General features: G+C 35.2%; 1 protein-coding gene across 3 annotated transcripts in view; it reads left to right on the plus strand.

The window, feature by feature from the left end:
• Kcnk2 (potassium two pore domain channel subfamily K member 2) overlaps nucleotides 1-23,464 on the plus strand; it is a 193,705-nt gene that overhangs the window by 137,575 nt on the left and 32,666 nt on the right. For all 3 annotated transcript variants that reach the window (XM_058577045.1, XM_046438494.1, XM_046438492.2), the window contains exons 4-6: nucleotides 2,305-2,465; nucleotides 4,607-4,793; nucleotides 17,762-17,901. In XM_058577045.1, coding sequence (XP_058433028.1) covers nucleotides 2,305-2,465; nucleotides 4,607-4,793; nucleotides 17,762-17,901 — 488 coding nt within the window. The remainder of the gene's footprint in view (nucleotides 1-2,304; nucleotides 2,466-4,606; nucleotides 4,794-17,761; nucleotides 17,902-23,464) is intronic.

A 23,464-nucleotide genomic window follows, 5' to 3' on the forward strand; every position in this document is an offset into this window, starting at 1 on the left:
TACAAAGTAGTAGATGATCAGTTAATGTTTTAAACACATGGATAAGCAATTATACACATGGTGAAAGCCAATATTAGAGAACCCTCTTATTTATGTACATTTGCCTACTGAATTATAAGGAAACCTAGAAAACAAACATCAGTCTAAAATTTTAGGCACAGAAAATGATTTTCTGGCTTCTGCCTACCTCTTATAGCCATTTACTATATTTTGGCTGCAGTTACTTAATATGAATTCACTTGTGCAGCTTCTACACATTACTTCTGTTCTTTGCTCCAAAGCATCTGAGTAGCTCTGATTCCTTTTCCATGTTTTCATCATTTAAATAGTTGAAATCAGTTAGTCAGCTTCCTCCTATTCCTAGTCTTTTCTTCAGCAAAATACCCTCAATCCATTCAACCATTATATGTAAAAAGTTGCCTTATGTTATTCATATGATTTTACCAATGTCTTCTATAAATAATGTCTCCCACAAGTGGACAGGATATATTTTGTAACTTAATGGAGAACAACCACCACCTCCCACTGGGGGAAAAAAAAAAGAAATGGGTTTGTGGGCAGTCAACCTGTAAAGTAGTTAAAATTCTGTGGAACCGCTAATCTTAACTGTTAGAGAAGCTGTTTCCTGTCTACATCCAGGATAAAGCTGTGAATACAAGCTTTTCTAGGACAGTTATGTACAGACATCCCCAGAGTGGACCATTGGTCCTGAAACACAATAGAGCAGCTGTCAACTGGCAGCTGACATCAAGAATTGGGAGGTGCTGCTTTTGGAAGTCAGGGAAGTACACACTGAACAGGAGATAATCAGTCTCTTCTCCCTGACCAAGAAAACCACTTCAGCTGCCTGAACCAGAACCTTCTGTATGCCACCAAATGAACCACAGTTCTCACTGGGGCTGGAAAGTAAATTTCAGCTACAAATGTGAACCAATCTAGTGTTGTATTATGCTTTCAAGTGTAAAAATATGACTAGTAGTTCTCAACGGCTTAACTAAGACACCTACATAACAGAAATTTAGGACTTCACTCAAAGAATTGAGTTAATAGTAACAAAATACTACGAAACAAAAAAAATGGAAGTAATTAGTGTTTTCATGACAGGCTCCTGGAAAAAGTCAAATTTCTCTTTCTTGTGATGCTGGGGATTGAACCTAGGACCTTGTGGGTATGAGGCAAGCACTCTACCAACTGAGCTATTTCCTCAGCCTCAAATCTCTTCATAAATAGGGATACTTAAAAATAAAATCCTTCCACAGACGAATTCATTAGCAATAAACACCAAACTGAAGGGGAAGAAGGGAATATGGAAATGATATGGGCAGAAAAATGTATGGGTTAAAATGACCAAATATTAGCTCACCCGAGCCCCACATATGTATGTTGTTATTCGACAAATAAAAATCCATACTGTTTTCAAATAAAAATGAAACAGATATGAACATTTACCATAATAAAACCACAAAGATAAATCTCAATAGATTCCAAAAAGTAAAAATCATACATTCCATCATCTCTGACTACAATATTCAAAAAACTAGAAAGTAACAACCAAAAGCCAATCTAAAATTTCTATCCCCTTTTTTGAGTAGGAGAAAACGAATAAATTTCCAGATTAATTTAATAGGAAGTGCAGTTAAGAGGATTATCTATCAAGAGAAGCATGCTAAGCACTAAAAGTGGGTGTTCTCTGCCCCAGGTATGTGTGTGGACAGTGTTTCTGTGATTATAGAAAAGTGAAGTTGAATTGCTTCAATCAAGCTGATATCCTTACACAAAACTGGAAATTCTTCAAAATCTTCAGAACTTCAAAAAAATTTAGAAAGTTTTTAGTTATGGCTTTGTGGAGTGCACTTGAATAAAAGATTTAAAAAGTGCTACTCAGCTTTAATCTAAATAAATTAAGCATATTTGAATGCTTGTAAATGAGGGCAATGTGCTCTTCTCAGTGTGTTCTCAATGACAATGAAAACCTTAGAGTCAGCGGGACTGTCAGTGCTTGTGAGAGGGAGGCAAACTGGGTGAAAATGAGGACTTCATTGCATGTGTTAGCACCTCAGTTTTCATCATCTTATCAAAGTTCAATTGCAACATTAGCTCTACATTGGATTTTATTGAAATATTTGCTTAAAACAGAGTATTGCATATTAATTATGTTAACATTTATATAATGCAAAAAGATTCTTAACTTTAAAATTAATAAATGGTATGTTATATGATTTGGGTATTTCTGTTTCATCAGTCTTGAAGTCATATGTTTTAAATGATTCATTTATAAACAACTGAATATTTTCCTCTTTTAAGGATTTGGAAACATCTCACCACGCACAGAAGGCGGAAAAATATTCTGTATCATCTATGCCTTACTGGGAATTCCCCTCTTTGGGTTTCTGTTGGCTGGAGTTGGAGATCAGCTAGGGACCATATTTGGAAAAGGAATTGCCAAAGTGGAAGATACATTTATTGTGAGTACCATAGATTTTAAGCTACATATATTTATTATTTCATTTTTTAAAAAAATATTATACCTTTTCTGCCACCTCAGATAGAGAGAAAAACTTAATTATTAGAGTTTCCATACTAGATTATATGTGTCTCTCTTAGCATATAACTCACTGTATTTTAATCAAATTAACACTTATTTGAGTGAATCAATTATTATATGAGAAAAACCCAAAAGTACACACAGGGAAATACAAAGTAGTAATCCAACAATTCTAGGTTCAAATTCCAGATGTACTGTCTCCTACCTATATTCTTTTAAATGATGTATTTTCCCCTCACACTTCCATTTTCTTTTCAGTTTAATAATATGAGTAAAAGTACCATAAGACAATACTCTCAGGATTGGCAGCAGGATAAATTAAACCTTAACGTTGGTAGTAAATGACTGATAATAATTTGTTATTTAAACATTTGCCTTAGTATCTTTGTGTACTCTTTAGTACTTTGTGTACTCTAAACTTATATAGCCCCTTTGGGAAGGGTGTAATAATAAGCAGTTACAGAAAAAAAGTGATCATGTCACTTAATTAAGAATGCCATTAATAAAAATTTATCTAAGGAATTCAGTAGAACCAAAGGTAGTACACATGAAAATGCTCATGGTTGCATGATATTCAGTAGAAAAAAATTAATAAGACAAAATTCTTTTATCAATGTTGTAAGAAAAAAATAATAATATACCTATGATTATAAGTTTTTTTTTCTTTTTTTTGCGGTGCTGGGACTTGAACCCCAGCCTTGCACATGCTAAGGTAAGCACTCTACCACTGAGCCACACCCCCAGCCTATAAGCTTATGTTCTTGAATCAAATTATAGAGGACTATGATAAAGAATGGGATTGCAAATTACCTACTGGTAGTAACAAATACATTTTAATTATTATTCAGTAATGTTTTACCTTTACACAAAAGTTCAACAAAATAATTACATGTAACTCTTTTGGTGAAATAAAACCTTTAATTATTAGTCTTCACTTTAAATGACTAGTCCAAATGTAGCTTTAGTTATGTTTCAGAATTAAGATCAAAGTTAGCTCAAATATTCTTACTATTAGAGTAGAATAAGACAGGTATTATATAGGTATTCAAAACCTCCTGTATTTATATTAATCAAGTGGCATGAACTTGGTAATGTTGAATTGTTCATTCATCCAGTAAGTTTTTTGACTTCCTGTCACATGCTGAGTAACGTTTCCCATGTAGCATCTACGTCAGTGCATTAAAGAAATAATCTATGCTCTCATAAATGATGTTATTCCAGCTGTCATGATTCAGCATTTGGTACTAACAACATTTGAAGAACTTTCTAAACCTGAATTCATTTAACCCTCACATATGAGAGGAACATGGTGGCTAGAGAGTCTCCTGTGATCCCTTTCTATGATCTGATCTCATAGATCTTTATCTCTAAAACATTCTTACACTCTTAACATTCAGTGATTTTCCCATGGTACAGGATATGATCTATAATTTTTACTGTACACAGGACATATACCTAGATGATATATGCACAACCTTCATTTAATACATTATAGTGTGCATTACACTTTCTTATTGGAGAGGAGGCAGAAAAACATAGGTGTGCTGAGGACAGCTGTGTCTCAAGATTGTTGAAGACATATGCTTGCCTACGGTTGTACAGATTAAAACCATAGAACTGAGGATGGTTCACCTGAATTACTTTCATGATTAATGTTTACCAATACACTATTATAAGTATGCAATTCTTGTTTCAATTTCCTCTTACTGTATATTTCTAGATTGTGTTTGGCCCATAATTAGTTGTATGCCTATAGAGTAGATATATTTCAAAAGTAGTTCAGATTAAAAAAATGGAATATTCTCAGAGCTAATGTAACATACTTTTGAAAGTATTTAACCTGTTGTAAAACTACGTAAGGGTAAATTAAAGTAGCATAATTACTAGCATTGGTTGTTTTGAGTTGGTTATGTTTTACCCAATTTTCATAAGCAAAGACAATTGAAAACTAAGAATAGAAAGGAACAAAATAACATGCTCAATTGCTGATTAACTGTGCATAGGTTAGCTTTGTAGGCATATCAATAATAAATCCACCAATATCTCTCTCTCTCCCTCTAGAAGTGGAATGTTAGTCAGACCAAGATTCGCATCATCTCCACCATCATATTTATACTGTTTGGCTGTGTCCTCTTTGTGGCTCTGCCTGCGATCATATTCAAGCACATAGAAGGCTGGAGTGCCCTGGATGCAATTTATTTTGTGGTTATCACCCTAACAACCATTGGATTTGGTGACTATGTGGCAGGTAGGTTATCCTGGCACTGCCATTGCTCTCCTAACCCATGTCTTCTAGTTAGATTTTTCACCTGGATTTGTAATGAAACACAATGACTACATGAGTTCCTTGGGGCTGCCATACCAAAGTACCACAAGCAAGGTGGCTTTTAATAAAAGAAAGTCCTTCTCATGAAAACTGGAAATGGAGGTGTCAGCAGGGCCATGGTCCCTGAGGCACTAGGCAGAATTCATCACTGCCTCCGCCTAGTGTCTGGTGAAGGCTGTCAGACCTTGGGATCCTTGTCTTAGAACTGCATTCCTGCCATCTCTGCCTCTGATGTCACATAGCCTTTTCCTTTGTCTCTGTCTTTGTGTCCAAACTCCCCTCTTCTTACAAGGACATCCATCAAATTGGGTTAAGGGCACACTGCATTCCACTATATCATGTTAACTAATGACATCTACAGATGTCATTATTTCCATGTTAGGACACCTTCTGGGGTCCTGGGAGTTGAGACTTCAACACATCTTTTTGAGGACACAGTTCAATTCATAATACTGGCAAAGACAAAAGTGACTCTGTTACACTGGAGATAAACAGAAGGATGTGGTTGAACACATTTTTTTATTCTGTGAAAGAAATGTAAATTGCTGGTTGTGCAGAATTTCACATTTCTACCTTAATTCCAGAAACCACGCATCTGCCTCTTAATTTTTTTTTCCCTAGCAGTATAGGAATTCAAGTTCAACTTATCTTTTGCCCTTTCTACTTACACCCTCTCTTGCCTTAGTTTTAAAATGAGATGCAAACTTTAGATGACATTTTTGGCTACTTAAAACTTCCTTTTCTATGTAGAATTTACTCATTTAATTTTCAGTTCTTAGGATGGTATTTTTGATTTTACCTAAAGAAGATCATGTAGTGTCTATATTTTTCTATTTACATTCTTTGATTTATCCTTTTACATGTATTTAAACCATTATTTTCTTTATCATTGCTTTTTTAGATTTTACTTTCTTATTTTTCAACTCTCATTTTCCTAATTACATTAACCAATAGTATTGTTACAGCTCCAACCTTAAGTAAATCATAATATTGGTTGTGAAAATAACTGTGAAAATGGTTCCTCATGGATCATTTTGACTAGCTCCCCCAAATATAAACCATTCTTAAAAAAATCCTTTTTGAAGTAATAGAAAAACATGGTAAACATAGTAGGACTATGTTATTAAACATTCTAGAGTCATCTCAACAGCATAATTTAAATTTTAAGAGAGGTTTTTTTTTTTTTTTTTTCTGGCTATTTGCCCTTTTTTCTTGACCTAAATTTCTTACGTAAATGTTTTCAGGAAAGAAAATATGTTTTGCAGTTCTATAAAATCTTAGAGAGGGCTGATAGTTCTCTGTTTCTCTTGATTTGTTAACTAGTATTTAACCTGGCAAACCCCTCCTTTGTGGGGAATGTGTAATGTCTTTGAAGACTGGGGATGCTTTCATAACCAAAGCTTTGCTTTTGGTCAGAAATACTATGTCTCTGTATAGGATGGAGGGGCTGTAAAGGAGAATTCTGCTGGAGAACTTTTAGTTTTATAATTAGTAAAACGGAATTTCAGACGTTTTAACTGCATGTAAGAAGACAAGCTTATGTCCTAAAATACCCATTCTTCCTTTATCTCCTTGAAGATGTATAACTGGCCCAAGAAATAAACAGTAATGTTAATGTTGGAGAAAGTAAGACACAGTTGATAACAGAAAGTATACTTCAGGTTCATTAATCTCGGGATGTCTTATGATTTTATAAATACAATTTATAAGGTCTTATAGCAATTGTGGAATATATAGGTATTATGTGGAAGTTTCATATTTTTAGGTTAACAGACTCATATGGTGTATGTTATTTGAAACTACTGACAGACTGTGTCAACCCAGTATGTTTGGTCTGAGACTCTCTCTAAAAAAAAAAACCTAAAAATTATAAATAAAAAAGTGTGGGTGGAATCTTAAAATAATATTGTATTTGTGACCACTATATAAACTGACTTGGTGGGGAAAACCGAATATTTTTACTTGATGGTTTTGTAGAAGATGAAGAAAATTTGTTTTTAGCTCACCTTAAGAGATCAACATTCTGGAATTGGCTGAATCATGTGGGTCTATTAGTGGTCACTCTCAACTGAGGAGAGGAGTTCAGTGAAAATAATCTTGTGTGTCTTGGTGGGACCCTGAATTCCGCGTCATAGCACAGTGTCATAGAACAGGGTGGCAAAATGATAGTTGGTTGCAGTTAAGTATAATCTAGAAACAACACTATTGTTACCAGGCTTTTATGATATTATAACCCTCATTAAGTGAATTGCTTTCATTTAATTTTCATTTTACAAAGGGAATAACTTAAAAATGGTAGAAATATATGTTGCTAATTATTACATAGTAATTTGATGATTAAAATGACAAATCCTGGGTAAGATAAATTAAATAGGAGGCTGATGAACACCAGGTTTGTTAACTCATCTCTTTATCTATTTTTTTTTCTTTTCTTTGTTTTTTTTTTTTGGCTCTTTTGCTCTTTGTGAAACTATAGAACTCAGTTCCAGGTACTCCAGAAATCACAAGCCAGATTTGTGTGCCCAGGGACCAATTTTGGAAAAGAGACAAGGGGGGTCCTGTGGCAAAGGCTGGGTGAATATCGTGCCCTGTGTAAGAATCTTTGGAGAAACAGAAATTGGCTGGGTGTGGTGGCGTGCACCTACAATCCCACTGACTCTGGCAAGAGGATCTTGAGTTCAATGCCAGTCTCAGCAACTTAGCAAAGTCCTAGCAACTCAGCTACTCAGCAAAACCCTGTCTCTAAAATTAAAAACACAACAAACAAAAACTAAAAAGGTTGGTGATGTGGCTCAGTGGTTAAATGCCCCTGAGTTTAACTCCCGATACCAAATATTGTAAGGTTTTTGAAAAGGAATTGCCTCATATAGTTCAGTAGAGGACACAAAATTAGCCTTTGCTTCTGGGGAGCTAAATAGAAAAAGAAATTATCCATTGAATTGAGGCAAGTTCTCCAGCTGGGAAATATCAGGTTATTTACTTTTAAGAACCTTCCTTCTTGCAATTAGAGGTTACGTAGACATTGTTCTCACTTAATTTTGAGATTCCCCCCCCCTCACTCCCCCAGGAATAACAAGAAGCATTACTCACACCTGAACCTTTTCATCTTTCTATTGGATTATAAGTCTTAAAAGAAAACAGAATTCTACCTTTCATTTTGTGTACTTACCACCTGGTGCCCTCAAAGCCTGCAAAACCTGCTCCAAATAGGATTAGGGTTCAGTTACATTGCTATATTCAATTTCTCTGAAGACATCTTAAAGAACATATTTTTTTCAAGTTGAGGTGTTTGTCATTAAAGGGAAAGAATTAAATTTTGGAAAGTGATCTGTAAATGTTTAGGAGACAGGTTGCAATATACCCGTATTTCTGAATAGAGAAGTCATCCTTAGGAGCGTCTCAAGAATAGCAAGTGATGAAGAGATGTAGATCAGGGCTCTGAACTAGTGTTCCTCCACAGAGAAGGAGGAAGAAAGTCCATGCAGGTAGACTTTTTGCCATGGGTAGAAAATAGGACAGTTCTGTTCTATGTATTTTTAAATCTCATTCCTTATGTTGTAATTTTTAATTTTTTATGTTTCTCCATGTCCACACCAGACTACACTAAAGTGGAACACATTTCTAATTCTTAAATGCATATATATTTAGATTTGCTCATGTAATACTTTTCCCACTGCTGGCGATGTTCAGTCAAAAGCATTTAGAAACTACCAGGACAGATGAAAAGGCTGTGTTCAGGGATCTCTGTGTATCTGACTGAATATAGGAACCCAGCTGGGAGTACATTTTCTGCATAAAGAGATCTCCCAGCAGATTTTCAATTTTATATTTCCGTTTCTATTTCTGCAGGGGACATGTTGTAGTGGCTGGCAGATGACCTTAGTGATTGGTATCTAATTCTTCTTGATAGCCCTTTGTCCTCTCACCAGTGTTTTGGGGCTAAAAGGGACTTGGGAGGTCACAGGGTTTAAAATATATGAATAAATACATCCTCATTGCTAAGAGGAGTGAGTACCCCGTGATTCCCTAAAATGTGAGAAAAAATGATTTAACAAAATGTCCCTTGATTGATTTTTTATGAGTGCCTGTGATTTACGGTCAAATTTCTAGTTGTAAAGCTAATTATATTTGAGAATTAATGTTGGTTTTCTATGTTCTGTTTTTAATGTCAGTTGTTTTATTATTCATTTGTCCAGAAATCTGGGATGATACATCGTTAACCCATGTTTGCCTCAGACTTGCCTTATAAACAGATCTGAATCAGCTTTTCTCCTTTAAGAGCTAAGAAGTAATATTAATCATATAAGAAATGTGTGAAAAATTATCCTTGGTTTATTCAGGCTTGCTTTCACAACTTGCTCTCTTGTTCCATACATGACTGTAAAAAATATAATAACTATTAGTTGACAATAATAAAAAATTGAAGGAAAGCCAAATAATGACCTAGTTCAACACAATTTGCTGGGAGCCATTAGCCAAGTAGGTATGACAATTTCCTTGCCAGCGTACCCCATGTTGCTTAGTGGAAGGACTCGTGGAAATAGGACATTTTGCAGTGACATTGCATGTAGGTGACCTTGCTCAAGGATCAGGGCGGATTAGGGTGTTCCTGGTTTAGGATAATCGGGTTTAGGGCGTTCCCAGTTTAGGGCGTTCCAGGTTTAAGATTATTCCTGCTGGGAATAGGGCATATCCTGCTGCCTGAGTTCCCCTTGAGTTCTCACGGGATTCAGACAGTATTTTTTGGGAGATAGAAGCCCAGTGGAGGTGGATTTGGGCAGAGAACGTGGATTTCCCCAGAACGTGATTGTAGACGGCTGGTGTGAGTTCGGGAATAAAGAGTTGCTGTTTGAATCTACAAGCTGTGTGGTGGCTCGTGATTGTGTGCCCAGCCAGACTGCGGCAACAATTTATAATTCCTTTTGAATCTGGTGTTTCCTTTAATGTAACAGCAGGTAGGATTAAAGGGGGTCATGCAAGCTAAGAAACATTTCCACAGCTTTGTTTAGAAGTTGCCCAATGAAGTCCTCAACCTCCCTGCCCATCGCCCAAACTGTGTTAGTTCACAAGCAGTAAAATGAATGAGGAAAAAGCCAGATACAATTGTTCACTTCCATCAAGCAATGTCCTTGCATTACCTAGTTTTCTAATAAAACCCCAAAATTTTAGCCAAAAGAAATTTGGGTATTCTAAGAAATCCTCATGGTTGATACTGTGAAAACACATTTTCCATTTGAACAAAAATTTTATTCAGCCATCCAAATACATTGTCTTGGAATTCTGACCAGTGAAATTTAGTTTATTTGGTTAAATGATGAGATTTTCTTAATCACACATGTAGCTATTGAGTGCTTATTAGGTTAAACAGATTTCATGCTTAGTGTCTTGTGTTCCCTTTATAAGAAACACATTTTGGGACTTACCCAGTTAAAACTCTTCTTCCCTGACACACTCACCTTTACTACATTTTTATAATTTTTTTCAGTTCTATGATCATTTGTCATCACTTTTTTTTGACATGGCAAAAGCATATTTGTAGGTCTCATATTAAGAACTAAGTTTTCTTGGAATTGTATTTTAGAAAATCATTATTAGAAATGTAGTTTTTACTAACCAAACTATTGCTTTTCTGTAAAAACATGACTCATTCAATGGGAGCTTACTTTATTAAAGGGCATTTTATTGTGAAAACATGTAAATCTCTGTTTAAAATGCATGGCAAGTTTTTATTTTTCCCAGAACAGTTGTTCTTAGCAGAGAGCCACTAGAAAACAGTACCTGATGTTGCCGAAGAATTTTGCAACTGTTAGAGACTGGTTATTAACATGCTGTGATTATGCAGATCACTGAGTAAAAATTTGCCAGGAATTCATCAGATAGCAAAAAAAGTACCTGATGAGGAGTGAGGTGTTTTGAAGAATAGTCACCACTACTACTGCCATCACCACAGGAGGGCTCAGAAGAATTGCTTTGATCAGAAAGAGGGTTTGTCTAATTGCCAGGGAGATGTGTTATATTCTGCATTCATTCATTCATTCAGACATATAGTGATCACACACTGTATGTCAAATACAGCTCTCAGCACTATGTGATGACTGCTCTGCTTCCTGTTCTTATAGGATAGATAAATGAAATCCAGGAGCAAAAATTAAATGGGGAGCCTTCTCTTTCTGCTTTGTAATACAGGAGAATTCTGGGAGGGTCTGGTCATTTATCTCTCAGCCAGTAACAGGAGAATTGATATCTATCTGCATAATTAATGGAATTGGATCCAAACAGTTGAGAAAGCCTTGTGACTGTGGACAAATTAGAGAGCTAGTAATTTTTAGATTTCAGGATTGAGATATAGAATCATTGCAGAAACAAAGGAGAAAAAAGTATGAGGAGGAAAATAGTGATTGATAGTTATGGCTTCTTGAAGCAAGAAGTAAATTATACAAAGGTTAGTAAAAAAAAAAAGACTCCAAATTACTCTATATTGAGATTTAAAGGTATTTCTAGGGATTAACAATTGCATTAATCTGATATACTGTAGATTTTCATCTTTGCAAAGGATGAGTAAGAAAATGTCTTAACCTCTTTTTGGGATCAGGAGACTGCTGTTTTTCTAATAGCAGTTTTCCTAATTTTAGATCAAGTACATAGAAGAAAATGTGCCACTGTTTGAATTCTGACATTTAAAATTCAAACATACAGGTTCAAATGGTAGACGTGTTTGATTACCATTTCACCTTATATTTTTCTAACTCAATGATATATGAAAAATTTGGTTTAGTAAGTGAGCTGTTGTTTAGTACTGAAGCCATATGTCCATTTGCAGAAAAGAACATAAGTTTTACAGTATCATTGAAAGACACTCTCAGTTCTTGAAGTAATGGTAGATACTTTGTTCAGTTACTTTAACAAAATACACTACAAGAGAAATAATGTCCCACATATTAAAGCGAGATAGCTTTAATTAATAAAAATAAAATCAAACAAAAATTTGAAATCAGTATTCAGTATATAAACTAAAATACTGGTAGACAAACGTGAAGGTATGACTACCATTAATATTGGTTGGATGAGTTTCCCTAAAGGTCCGTATGTAAAAGCTTGGTCCCCAGGTACTGGGGAATGAGGCTTTGTGTGAGGTTTCTAGGTCATTAGGAGTGTGCTTTCAAAAGGAATGATAGGACCCAGTCTCATCTGTCTTGCTTCCTGGCTCATGACGTGAGAGTTTGCTCTGACACATTCTCCCTGACATTGCTATCTGGCACTTTCAACAGAGATCCAAAACAATGAGGCCATCTGATCTTGGTCTGGAACCTCCAGAACATTTGAACTAAATACACCTTTTCTCTTTATAAATTAATTGCTTCAGATATTTTGCTTTAGTAACATAAAGCTAACACACCCATTTTTCTTTAGGATGAAGTTATATGTCCATGTCTACATTCTATAATTCATATGCATTTTAGAAAACCAGAGGAAGGGCTTAGAATAGTCCAGAAGGACTAGATAATTGTCTAAAACCAGGCTGTATATTTTTTAAATAAATATTTTGTGATTCCAAAAAAAATCACAGATAAAGAAAATTAAATATGAGGGAAAGGGCGTTGCATATTCAAGTTCTTCAGACCAACTGTTGGAAACTGTTGGAGTAAACACAGGAAAAGGCAAGGAAATTTCTGGTAAAATAGTGCTTGTCCGCAGACTCACAGGGCTTTCAGGTAAGAACTCTGAGGAGAAGAGTTTGGACTTTGTGTTTCTAGCCTGAGCTAAGTATCTGCTATGCAATATGGGTAAAACGGGTTGGTGGATATTATAGTTTGAATATTAGTCTCCTCTAAAACTCAGATTGAAATTTAATTGCCACTGTAATTGTATTAAGAGGTGGGACCTTTGAGAGGTAATTGGGCCATGAGGTCTTTACCCTTTTTGATTGAATAGACACTGTCATAAAAGGAAGAGTATGGGTCCCTTTTGCTCTCTCCCTTAACCTTATGTCTTCTGCCATAAGATGAGGCAGGACAAAAGCCCTCACCAGATACCTGTGCTTTGAAATTAGACTTTCCGGCTTCCAGAACTCTGAGAGATAAATGAATAGTTTTCAGTATACTGTTAGAGCAGCATAAATAGACTAAGCAGTGAACAAAGGATAAGAAGGATAATGCCTGAGATTCTAGGTGGCATAGACAACTGGGTCCAAAGAAAAGAGTGATTTTTTTGGATCGGGGCAGGCCTGGGTTTGCTCCTTTGCATACTTTCCTGTGTGACCTGCCACATTAATTACTCTACTGAGACTGTGACGTCTCTATTTTAAAGTAATCATTAAAGTAGGATTTTGGGGGATCAATGTAGACTGGGGTTTCACTCTTGAGTTCTGAACAGACTGAGTGAGGTTAATTCAATCATCAGCTTTAGTAGTGAAAAGGCATTGGAAATAAGGCTTACTAATAGTCCTGTCCTAGGTCCATAAGAAAAATGTGAGTTGTGGAAATACAATTCACCTCAGTATCTATGGCATTGTTTTATTTGTGTGGATGATTGGTAAGCCTTAGTTTTCACTCCTCTCTCCCAATCAGATTTTGAACATCCAGTATATCAGCTGAAATGAGCATATTGACTGGGTTATACAGAACTATGAGTGCCAGAATGAGAAAAAATTTCCTAGGAGGTACCTGCCCATGGCCTTTGGGGCTATTCTGACCCTTAGTCAGTGACTCTTTGGGACCAGGTAGGAAAGAGCTGTCTTAATGCTGGGCAGAGGGATTGTTCACAGCAAATGTTTAGGAACCTACTTTATGGAGATATTGGTTCCTAGCAATAATGCCAGCATGTACCTTTCCTATATATTTACTAGTTTGATCTGTTAGATTGAATTAGGTTCTGGCTGAGTTCCTTTTGTAAGCATCAGAGAAAGAGGACACCATCTAAAAAAGGCTACTACATACCATGTGACTCAGAAAGATTAGACTTACTTTATCTACTTGGAAACATTTGTAAGATTTCTGAAACCTTTCAAATTTCACCCCTCTTTGCTATTGTTATTACCATCTGTATGTTCTAATGATCAGCTAGAAAGCTCTTACAATGGGGAAAACAAAAACTTTTGTGTATGTATGTATATTTTCTATGACAACCAAGAGGTGTGTGTGGCGGGGGGGGGAACTGTGATATAACTATTGCTGTCAGGTTGGTGGGGAATCCCAGAGGTGAGAGCTGCTCAGTGCATCCTGCAGCCTGAATCTCAGAAAGACAAAAGAGCAAAAACAGAGTGGTAGAGATAATGGTGGGGAAGGATAGAGAAATTACTCTAGATTCTTAATAAACAAAAGACACGTGTATAAGTCTCTCGAATGTAGCTAGGAAATTAATGCTTGTAACATTCAAGAATTTTTTTTAGAAATTCCAAATTTAAAACATTACAGATATGCTAATCTTGGGTAAGAGTCCTGAATCAAGTGGATTGATTAATGTGGAAATTCATTTATAAGTCTTATATATCAGAAAGTAAGTAAGATTTGTGAGTTGTTTAACAATGCTCAATATATATAAATTGAATTGAATACATACATAGGTATATATGTAATCAATTTTTTATATATTGAGCATTGTTAAACAACTCACAAATCTTACTTTCTGATATATAAGACTTATAAATGAATTTCCACATTAATCAATCCACTTGATTCAGGACTCTTACCCAAGATTAGCATATCTGTAATGTATATATATATATATATATATATATATATATATATATATATATATATATTCTTTTTTCCTAGATCATCTGACTGCCAGTTATTTCAAGAGTGGCAATTAAGAAAAGAAAAACAGTTTTTCCCAAGGTTTAGAATCCACTAAAACTTGTGGGTTGAACATTTTACCCAAATATAGGCCTTTTAGTGATTAAGTGAATTTACTCTTTTCAAACTGTAACATCCTGTTTATAAGAAAGAAGATGTATAAAAAGTCATCTTGATCATGAACTAGCTCTCCTAAAATCCACATCTTGGTGAACTTATGTGTTGAGTCACAAGTATTTGGATGGAGATTTTCTGGTTTTTGAAAGAGAAAGTACTTGGAAAAAATGTCATTTTGGTTTCATTGAAATGGAAACATTTGAAAAATGGAATTTGCTGGTGAGCCTATCATATAACAGGTTTCCACACACATTTCTTAATCAGTTCTGTGAATTTGTGAAGCTGTATCCTCCATGGGCCAAGTCTTAAACATCCTGAAATTCATTTAGCTACCCTAATCCTTCCCATAAATGATTTTTAAAAATAAAGTTCTGCCCAAGGTAAAAATGTTAACTCTAGTTTGAAGGCAATATTGTCCCTTTTTAAAACTGTATTCCTAAAATTATTATTTGTCCCAAAAGAAAGGTGAGCCTATGTCTATGTACATGATTTAGCTAATAGAAAAATGCCCCCCACCGACTTTTAATGCTTGCCCTTTAGTATTTGAAAGCTGCCACTGTGGCCAACTATAGTTAATGTAATGTAACACTTGGAATATTTGTGCTTAATATATAGTAGCTATTTATCAGCTGTTCTTCTGAATTGGTGAGTTGAATTTTTGTGAATTGAGTAAATCCATGACCACTGTTTACACATCCCTAGATTCTATGCTGTTGATCCAAAAGTGCTCATTCCTTATTCTTTGTTTTGGTCACTGTCCAGTCCTCTATTAAGTTACTGCATTATCTCCCTTGTGATGGTCTTTGATCTTCAGAGAGCTCTGCCTTTCAATTGTCACACCAAATAATTGGTCATCGGTTCCGATGCTGCTTCTAAACTGACTCTTCTTCCCATGCCTGCCCTAAATCTGACAACAATTTTCAGCTAGATCATAACAAAAGTTTCTCTTGGGGCTTTGCTGTCAATCCTTCTCTGTCACTAAGATCTTTCTGCTCATAGAGTCAAACACGAATATAGGACCAAGCTCTCTATAACCTTTTACTGACTTGCCATTGTGTTAGGATCAAGTCTTTACAATCTGACATGACCTACTTTTCTAAATTCCAGGGTTCTCCCTTCTACTCCCTATTCTCCACTCATTTGGAGTTTCATCAACTACAAAAATCCTCTGACTAGACCATATGTTTTCAAACTGAAATTTTTTTTTTTGTCATTGTGACCAAGAGACCTGAAAAGAATTTTAGAGGAGAAAAAGGTTTTTGGGGCTCATGATTTCAGAGGTCTCAGTTCATTGACAGGTAACTCCATTGCTCTGGACCAGAGACAGAACATCATGGAAGAAATGTGTTTGTGGAGGAGGAAATCTAACTCAGGATATGGTAATCAGGAGACAGAGAGCGAGAGCGAGAGCGAGAGAGAGAGAGAGAGAAAGCACAAGCTCACCAGAGCATGCGCTCAGCTTACCAGGGACAAAATATAAACCACAAAGGCACACCCCCACTGACCTACCTCCTCCAACCACACCCTACCTCCTACAGTTACTGCCTAGTTAATTCCTATAAGGGGATTAATTTGTTGATTGGGTTACAACTCTCATCATCTAAACATTTTGCTTCTGAACCTTCTTGCATTGTTCCCCACATGAGCTTTTGGAGGAACACCTAAAACCATAAACACCTAAACCATAGCAGGAATATTCCATGTTTGGGTACTCAGTACTTAAGACTCGATTTCTCTCCCTCTCCCTCTTCCAGAAGTAGAATTCCTTTCTCCAGTGTCCTCTCATAGCACTTTTTAATTCTTTTTTTGCCATTACTTGATGTATTCCATTGTGGTTTTCCATGTGAGGCTTTCTTAGGCTAAATTCTGCTTTTCTAAAGACAGGGACTTAATTCTTCACTGGTGAAAATAAGCCACGATTTTAGTATTAGGAATTTAATATGTATTACTTTTAATATGTGTTGAATAAAGAATGAATACTTGAGTTTGTCAGGATGAACCCAAGTGCTATATACAATTATAAAGTTCTAATAAAAACATATATGTATATACAAATATATATGTGTTCGTATGTGTGTATATATATTTATATGTGTGTGTATATATATATATATATATTTGTGTGTGTGTATAATTTAGGAAAATAAAGGAAAAATTTTGAGTGTACCTAAAAATGTCCCTTTAAAATAAAAGATTGTGTTGAAATATATACAGATTTTCATAGGTGAAGTTATTGTACCAAATAAATGGAGAATTCCCTCAAGGGTGAGAGTAGAGGAAAAGACCTCCTTTGCCAAAATCTTCCTTGAGAACTAGGGATTTCAATTTATGAAAAATACGGGAATTCCTTTGAAAAGTCAGAGAATAATGAATGGCAGAATTACCTGAAAATTGCTGTTTGTTCTCAATCAATCTATGAAGGTGTTATTTCTGGCACTGGTTATCAATCCAATTGATTGTACTAATGACTTTGAAATAAGAACCATCACTGGAGTTGCTCACTTTCTGTTCAGTTCGGTCATAAATCAATTGGGTAGCATGTATTTATTGGCAGTAAGGTAAAAATATAAAGTAGTTGCATTCCCAGAAAAAGTATACGCTCTATTTTCTACTTGTTACACTAGAAATGGAAAGAGACATTAGTATACACATGCAATAATTAAGTGCTGGATTAGTTAAGACTGATTACAGTAAATAACATGAAAAAGAAACTTGGAACAAAGAAAAATCACTATGACTCAGAAAGTAATGAAAGGTCTCACTAAGAAGTACTTATTTCACCTGATCTTGAAAGACATAAGGATTACATGAGTGAAAATGAGAGTTCAATGTGAAGAAAAAATATGGATCAATTTGATAACAATATTAGATTTCTATGTCATGCAAGCCAAGGGTCAGTTGATAATTTTAGCAAATATCTAGATTGTTTACTTTTAGGAATATGAAGTTATTTTGTTCTACTTTGTTTTTCTCTTACAGGCGGATCAGATATTGAGTATCTAGACTTCTACAAGCCTGTTGTGTGGTTTTGGATACTTGTAGGGCTTGCTTACTTTGCTGCTGTCCTGAGCATGATTGGAGATTGGCTCCGAGTGATATCTAAAAAGACAAAGGAAGAGGTGAGAATGAAGAAGTGTGGAAAACACTTCTATTTGGTTCATTCAGTAAAGGTTAACTTTTAAAATATGTACATTTTAAAATATTTAAGCATTATTTAAGATTTTTAATATATGCATTTGGTGTTAATTTGATGTATGAGGCAAAGGAAAAATATATCGTAGTTATAATTCATCACTTAAAAATATTTACTACACATCTTTTATGTGCCAGATGCTAAGATCTGAGGTTAATTTGTAATGGAAAAAGATGAATGGAAATATTTTCTTAATTTTTTTGTTTTCTTTTTTTCCTCAAGGGTACAAAGTGAATTTTATTCTTTTAAGAAACAATATAATGGAAAATATTTATTTAAAGATATCTTAAGTATGAAATAGTAAATGTTTTATATAATGCTGACAGTTTTTGCTCTGTTCAGTTCATATTTCTTATGACTTTATAAATGTGTACATGAGGACATATGTCCACACACATATTTATTCCAAAGCTTTATGCATTATGGTCATTTCTTCTGTGTACATATTTCAACTGTCCAGAAAGATGCCCTTTTGTTTATTTTGTATATATATAGAAATGGACGTTAGAATTTTAATAACACAAAATTTTGAAAAATTTAAAATTGAAATACTGCTTTTGAAATGGTATTTCTTAGAAATTAAATTTTGATTTGTGTGTGTATGTGTATGTGGTATTGAAGGTCTAATCCAGAACCTGTAAGCACTATAACATGAGCTTTATCCCTAGCCCTTTTTTATTTTGTTTTGAGACAGGGTCTTGTTAAGTTGCTGAGGCTGGCCTCAAACTTGTGATATTTCTGTCCTACGATCATAGGTGTGTGCCATCACACCTGGCTTAAGTTTCTTATTTACATGTCTATAGGTACTATAAGTTGGAGTATGAATGAGTAGTATTTTTTTTTAATGAATTCTGTACTTTTTACTTTGGGCTCTTCGTCAACTTTGAGAGAATAACAAATCTGTAACATCAGCACCTCTACTACTCATTGTCTTCCTTTAATTTTCTTCTCCATTTCATTATCTGCTATTCATAGACCGCAAGACACCAGGATCAAATTTTTGCCACACACACAGGTTCTTTAAACATATACTCGCCAAAAATGAAATTAGATAATTAATAATGAAATTAATTTCTATCTACAAAACGTTTCTTCCATATTTTAAATTTGTACAAGTTTTAAATAAATACCAAGATACCTATAGTTACTGGCAAGAGTTTAATTTATCCAATGCTTCCTTTCATATTTCCCAGCTAGGAAATCACTAACTTAGTCTCTATGTATTAACCTGTATATTAATTGTACCATAAAATCAAAATTGTTTTATTATAAACAAATCAGCAAGACAGTATGCCGGATATGCTAGCTTAAAAAGTCTTCTTTTGAATGGACCTGAGTATGGATACCCCTTAATCAGGTTTACTCTGTGTGTGCGTGTGTGTGTGTGTGTATGTATATGTGTGTGTGTGTGAGAGAGAGAGAGAGAGAGAGAGAGAGAGAGAGAGAAATGGTTATTCTAACTTCATGGGCACATTTAAGGATCTTGATATGCTAAGGAATAAAAGGAACTTGTAGCTAGAATATGTTTTGGGTAACAGTGGAAATGAGAACTGCTCAAACATCCAGCCATAAAAAAGTGACTTTCAAAGGAATTTAAACACACACACATAAATTCATTTCTTAAGTAAAACAGCCTTTACCAGAACATATGCAATATAGTTTGATAATTAGGAAAAATCTTATTTGGTGATACACACATATGTGTAGGATAAATATATTCTGTGTTACGTACATATCCACTAACACTGTGGATCAAAGTCATAAAGTGTGAAAACCACTAAGGCATATGTAATACAGGGGGAGAGCATTCAGTCTTGATCAAATTGGCATAGAATATTTGATTGAAGTTTGAAATCTGCATCAGTAAGAAGCAGTGGTTTTTTTTTTTTTTTTGTGATAGGACAATCTGGTATAAAATATTAGCACACTTTTCCAGAGTAATGAGATCACCATCTGTAATAGTCTTGGGCTGTTACAACAAAGTACCATGGACTGGGGGCATGAACACACATTTATTTTCTCAGTTCTGAAAACTCTTACACTGGCAGGGCTGGTTCCTGTGAGGGCTTACTCCTTGGCTTGCAGATGGCACCTTTTTACTGTGTCCTCACATGACCTTTCCTCTGTGCCCATTTCTGGAGAGCAATTCCTGTGTCTCTTCCTCTTATAAGACACCAGTTTTATTGGATCCGGGCCCCAGTCTTATGGCCTCATTTAACCACCTTCTTAAAAGTGCTCTCTCCAAATACAGTCACATTGGGGGTTGTGGCTTCAACATATAAATTTTGAGAGGAATAATTCAGGCCAAGACACTGTTCTTTCAAATAAGTTTATACTTCTGCATAACTGGTTTAGTATATATGAAAAGCAAGGTCGTGTACCCACTTTTGAAGGATCACTATGACTTTCGGCTGAAGTATGAGTGTGTTTTCATGCCAATTAAACATGGAGAAGAAGGAAACTTTTTTTTTTTTTTGTCTTACCACAAATCTTTTGGCATCTACCTAGTGTTTTGAGTAACATGTACTTTCTGGTAATTGCATCTGTAGAAAGCTCTCATGAGTAAAGGGCATGACCAAAAGTTTATGTGAACCCTCTGAAGCTGCAGCTGCTCTGGATGGCTGAGACAGTTGAAATAGAATTTTCAATTTGAGCAGATGTGTATTTTCTGATTTATAGTGCAATTTAGGGAAATGCAGAATGGGGCTACAAATTCAACAGAGTGTGAAAAAACGAAAGGGAAAGACAATTTAGAATTTATCTGAAGATTATTTGGGACAAAAATTTTATAAATGAAATACTACTCAGATTTTTTATAGCAATGGATAAAAATATTATTCAATAATTTTGACTTTGAAATAACCCAATCAAAGGTATAATTAAATTAAAACCAACTAAATGTACCTTAGTTGTCATCTTTACATGGATGAACTGGTGCCAGGTGACTGTTCAGTATGTATTCCTTACTTTTTGTGCCTCAACCATTCGAGATATTCCATCTTTTAAAATTTTTCATAATTTTCAGAAGTAATAGGTTATTTCTTTTTGGCATGGGGGATCAAACCTAGGGCCTCACACATGCAAAGCATGGCCTCTACCACTGAGCTGCAACCCCAGCCCAAAAGAGTATTTCTAGTTCTCAGTTTTTAGAAATAAAAATGCTAAAAAATTTAATAACTGAGGATCCTCTACATACACACCTGCGCGCGCACGCGCGCACACACACACACACACACACACAGAAAGAGAGAGAGAGAACACAGATGTAACTAGTATAGAATATAAAAAAGAATCAGATTCCCAAGTGATATTACTAAGACACATACATTCCCTGAATGAAAAGATTCAGGCTAATGAAAAAAATCCCAGTCTTATGCTATTTTTTCAGAAAGAAATCTGTTTTAACCATGTTAGTAAAATATACTCATACAAAGCTAATCATATGGGGCCTTATTTCATTTTTAAATGAAACATATGCTATTTTCAATGAAGAGTACTTTTAATAAAGTTATGATGTTTGAAAGTTAGGAAAAATACTGTTTTCTGTCAATATGATGAAATAAAACATGTTGATATAGCTAATACATCTGAAATATTTGAAGAGCAAATGATTAGACAGAAAAACACTATATGGTTTCAGAAGTGCCACACATAACTATAGTTATCTGCATTCCTCAAGGAAACAATAACAAACTGAATAACTTTTCCCTGGAGACATGCATTTCTGAAAAGTGTTTGTCTCGTTATGTTTAAAGTTCTAACGGGAAGTAGGAATATGTTTAACAGTAAAGATTAATGTAACTAGCTATCTTTTCTATAAGCCTATGTACTGTCCTCTGAGGAAATGATGGTTCCATGTAGAAGATAAAGATTATTTAGGTGTTCTGCATAACACACTATAACTGCTTCCTTAGGCAGGTGTAATGAAAATAAGATGGGTTGTGGCTCAGCGGTAGAGCATTTGCCTGGCATGTGGAAGACCCTGGGTTTGATCCTGAGCACCACATAAAAATAAACAAAGATATTGTGTTCATGTATAACTAAAAATATTTTAAAAAATGTAACCACAAAACTGAGGTGATACCTCCACTTGCTTAAGAAGCAAGCAGGGAAGAGTGTGTCCTTGTTACACGGAGGCCTTGCTCAAGTTACATGTGGTTTACATTTCTTGTGGTTGAGAACTGTGATGTGTTATGTACTGCCCAGATCCATTTCAATGCACCACAGTGTTTGGTATGTTTCTGTGTCCATACGAGATAAACACCAGCAAAGCCCCTACCACAGCTTGCTAGGCCTGTCAGGCTGTCTGGCAAAAGATCCAGCCACAATGAATGTAGCACCAAGCAACACTTTTTTATTATATTATTTCTTTAGTATGGAGATGCATATGCAACCAGAGACACTCACTCTAAAGAGCTGGCTTTATATCAAAGTAAGGAAAAACCATTTTTCTGGAGAATCCTAATGCAAAGAAACCTTGAAAAACTATTCCTGCTCTGACCCCAGTATGCTGAAGGGAGCTGGGAATGTAGAGAGGCATAGTTTTCTTCTGTTGGTTACCTGATGACAGTAGCATTGGTCTTCCCTGAACTTCACTCATCATAACAGTGACCCTTTCAGTGAAAGAGCTGCTCTTTATCTTGGCCAGAAATTAGCAATTTGAGAACAGTCACAGTCTGAGCCTGGAAATTTTGCAATAGAATATGTGTGATTATCCTTTCTTATAGGAGATGTACTTTAAATATGAAAGATTTTATATCCCATTTTGAAATAGCTTAAAACCTTAGGGAACTCTTAGAGGATTTTAAGTAAGCAGAATAGATACTCTTGGCAGCAGTGAGAAACAAAGGTTACAAGGAAACAGAGCTGGATGCAGAGAACTCAGTTGGGAGAGATTATTTCAGGAATCCAGGTAATAGAGAACTGAGTCTATGGTGGCAGTGAGAGAGGGGTAGAAGTATGGGTTTTAAAAACATTTAGTGACCCAAGGAATAGAATTTGGTAACTTATTAGCTGTTGGCAGAAATCCAGAGAAGATGACACAATTCTAACATTGGGAAGGATTATCCAACACAGGAAAGAATACAGGAAAACAAAATTTTGAGTAGATGGGAGGAATAAGATAGTTTCATTGTAGACATAATTTTGATTGACTGATATGTTTTTGACATCCAGGTGATTAATTCAAGTCTAGAAAATTGACAGTTTGGGAGTTTGAGTCTTCACTACATAAATGGTAATGGAAGTTGTGAATATAGATGAATTTACCTCATAAAGATTTTTAAAATAAGTCGACAATAGATTTAAAAATGGGCTACAAAATAACACCTTCAGTGATGTGGAGACACCAAAGGACTGCTTAGGAAATTATGTGGCTAAATAAATTGATTTATAGTAGGGTCTGTTGAAAAGACAAGGAAGGTGAGGTTTTGAAGAGAGAGTAGTGAAAGTGATCAATTTATTAATGACAGTTGTGAAGAAAAGGAATT

The sequence above is a fragment of the Marmota monax genome, unplaced genomic scaffold, assembly GCF_021218885.2.
Source record: "Marmota monax isolate L192 unplaced genomic scaffold, Marmota_monax_Labrador192_F-V1.1 WCK01_AAM20220418_F8-fsc00118, whole genome shotgun sequence".
NCBI classification, from domain to species: Eukaryota; Metazoa; Chordata; class Mammalia; order Rodentia; family Sciuridae; genus Marmota; species Marmota monax.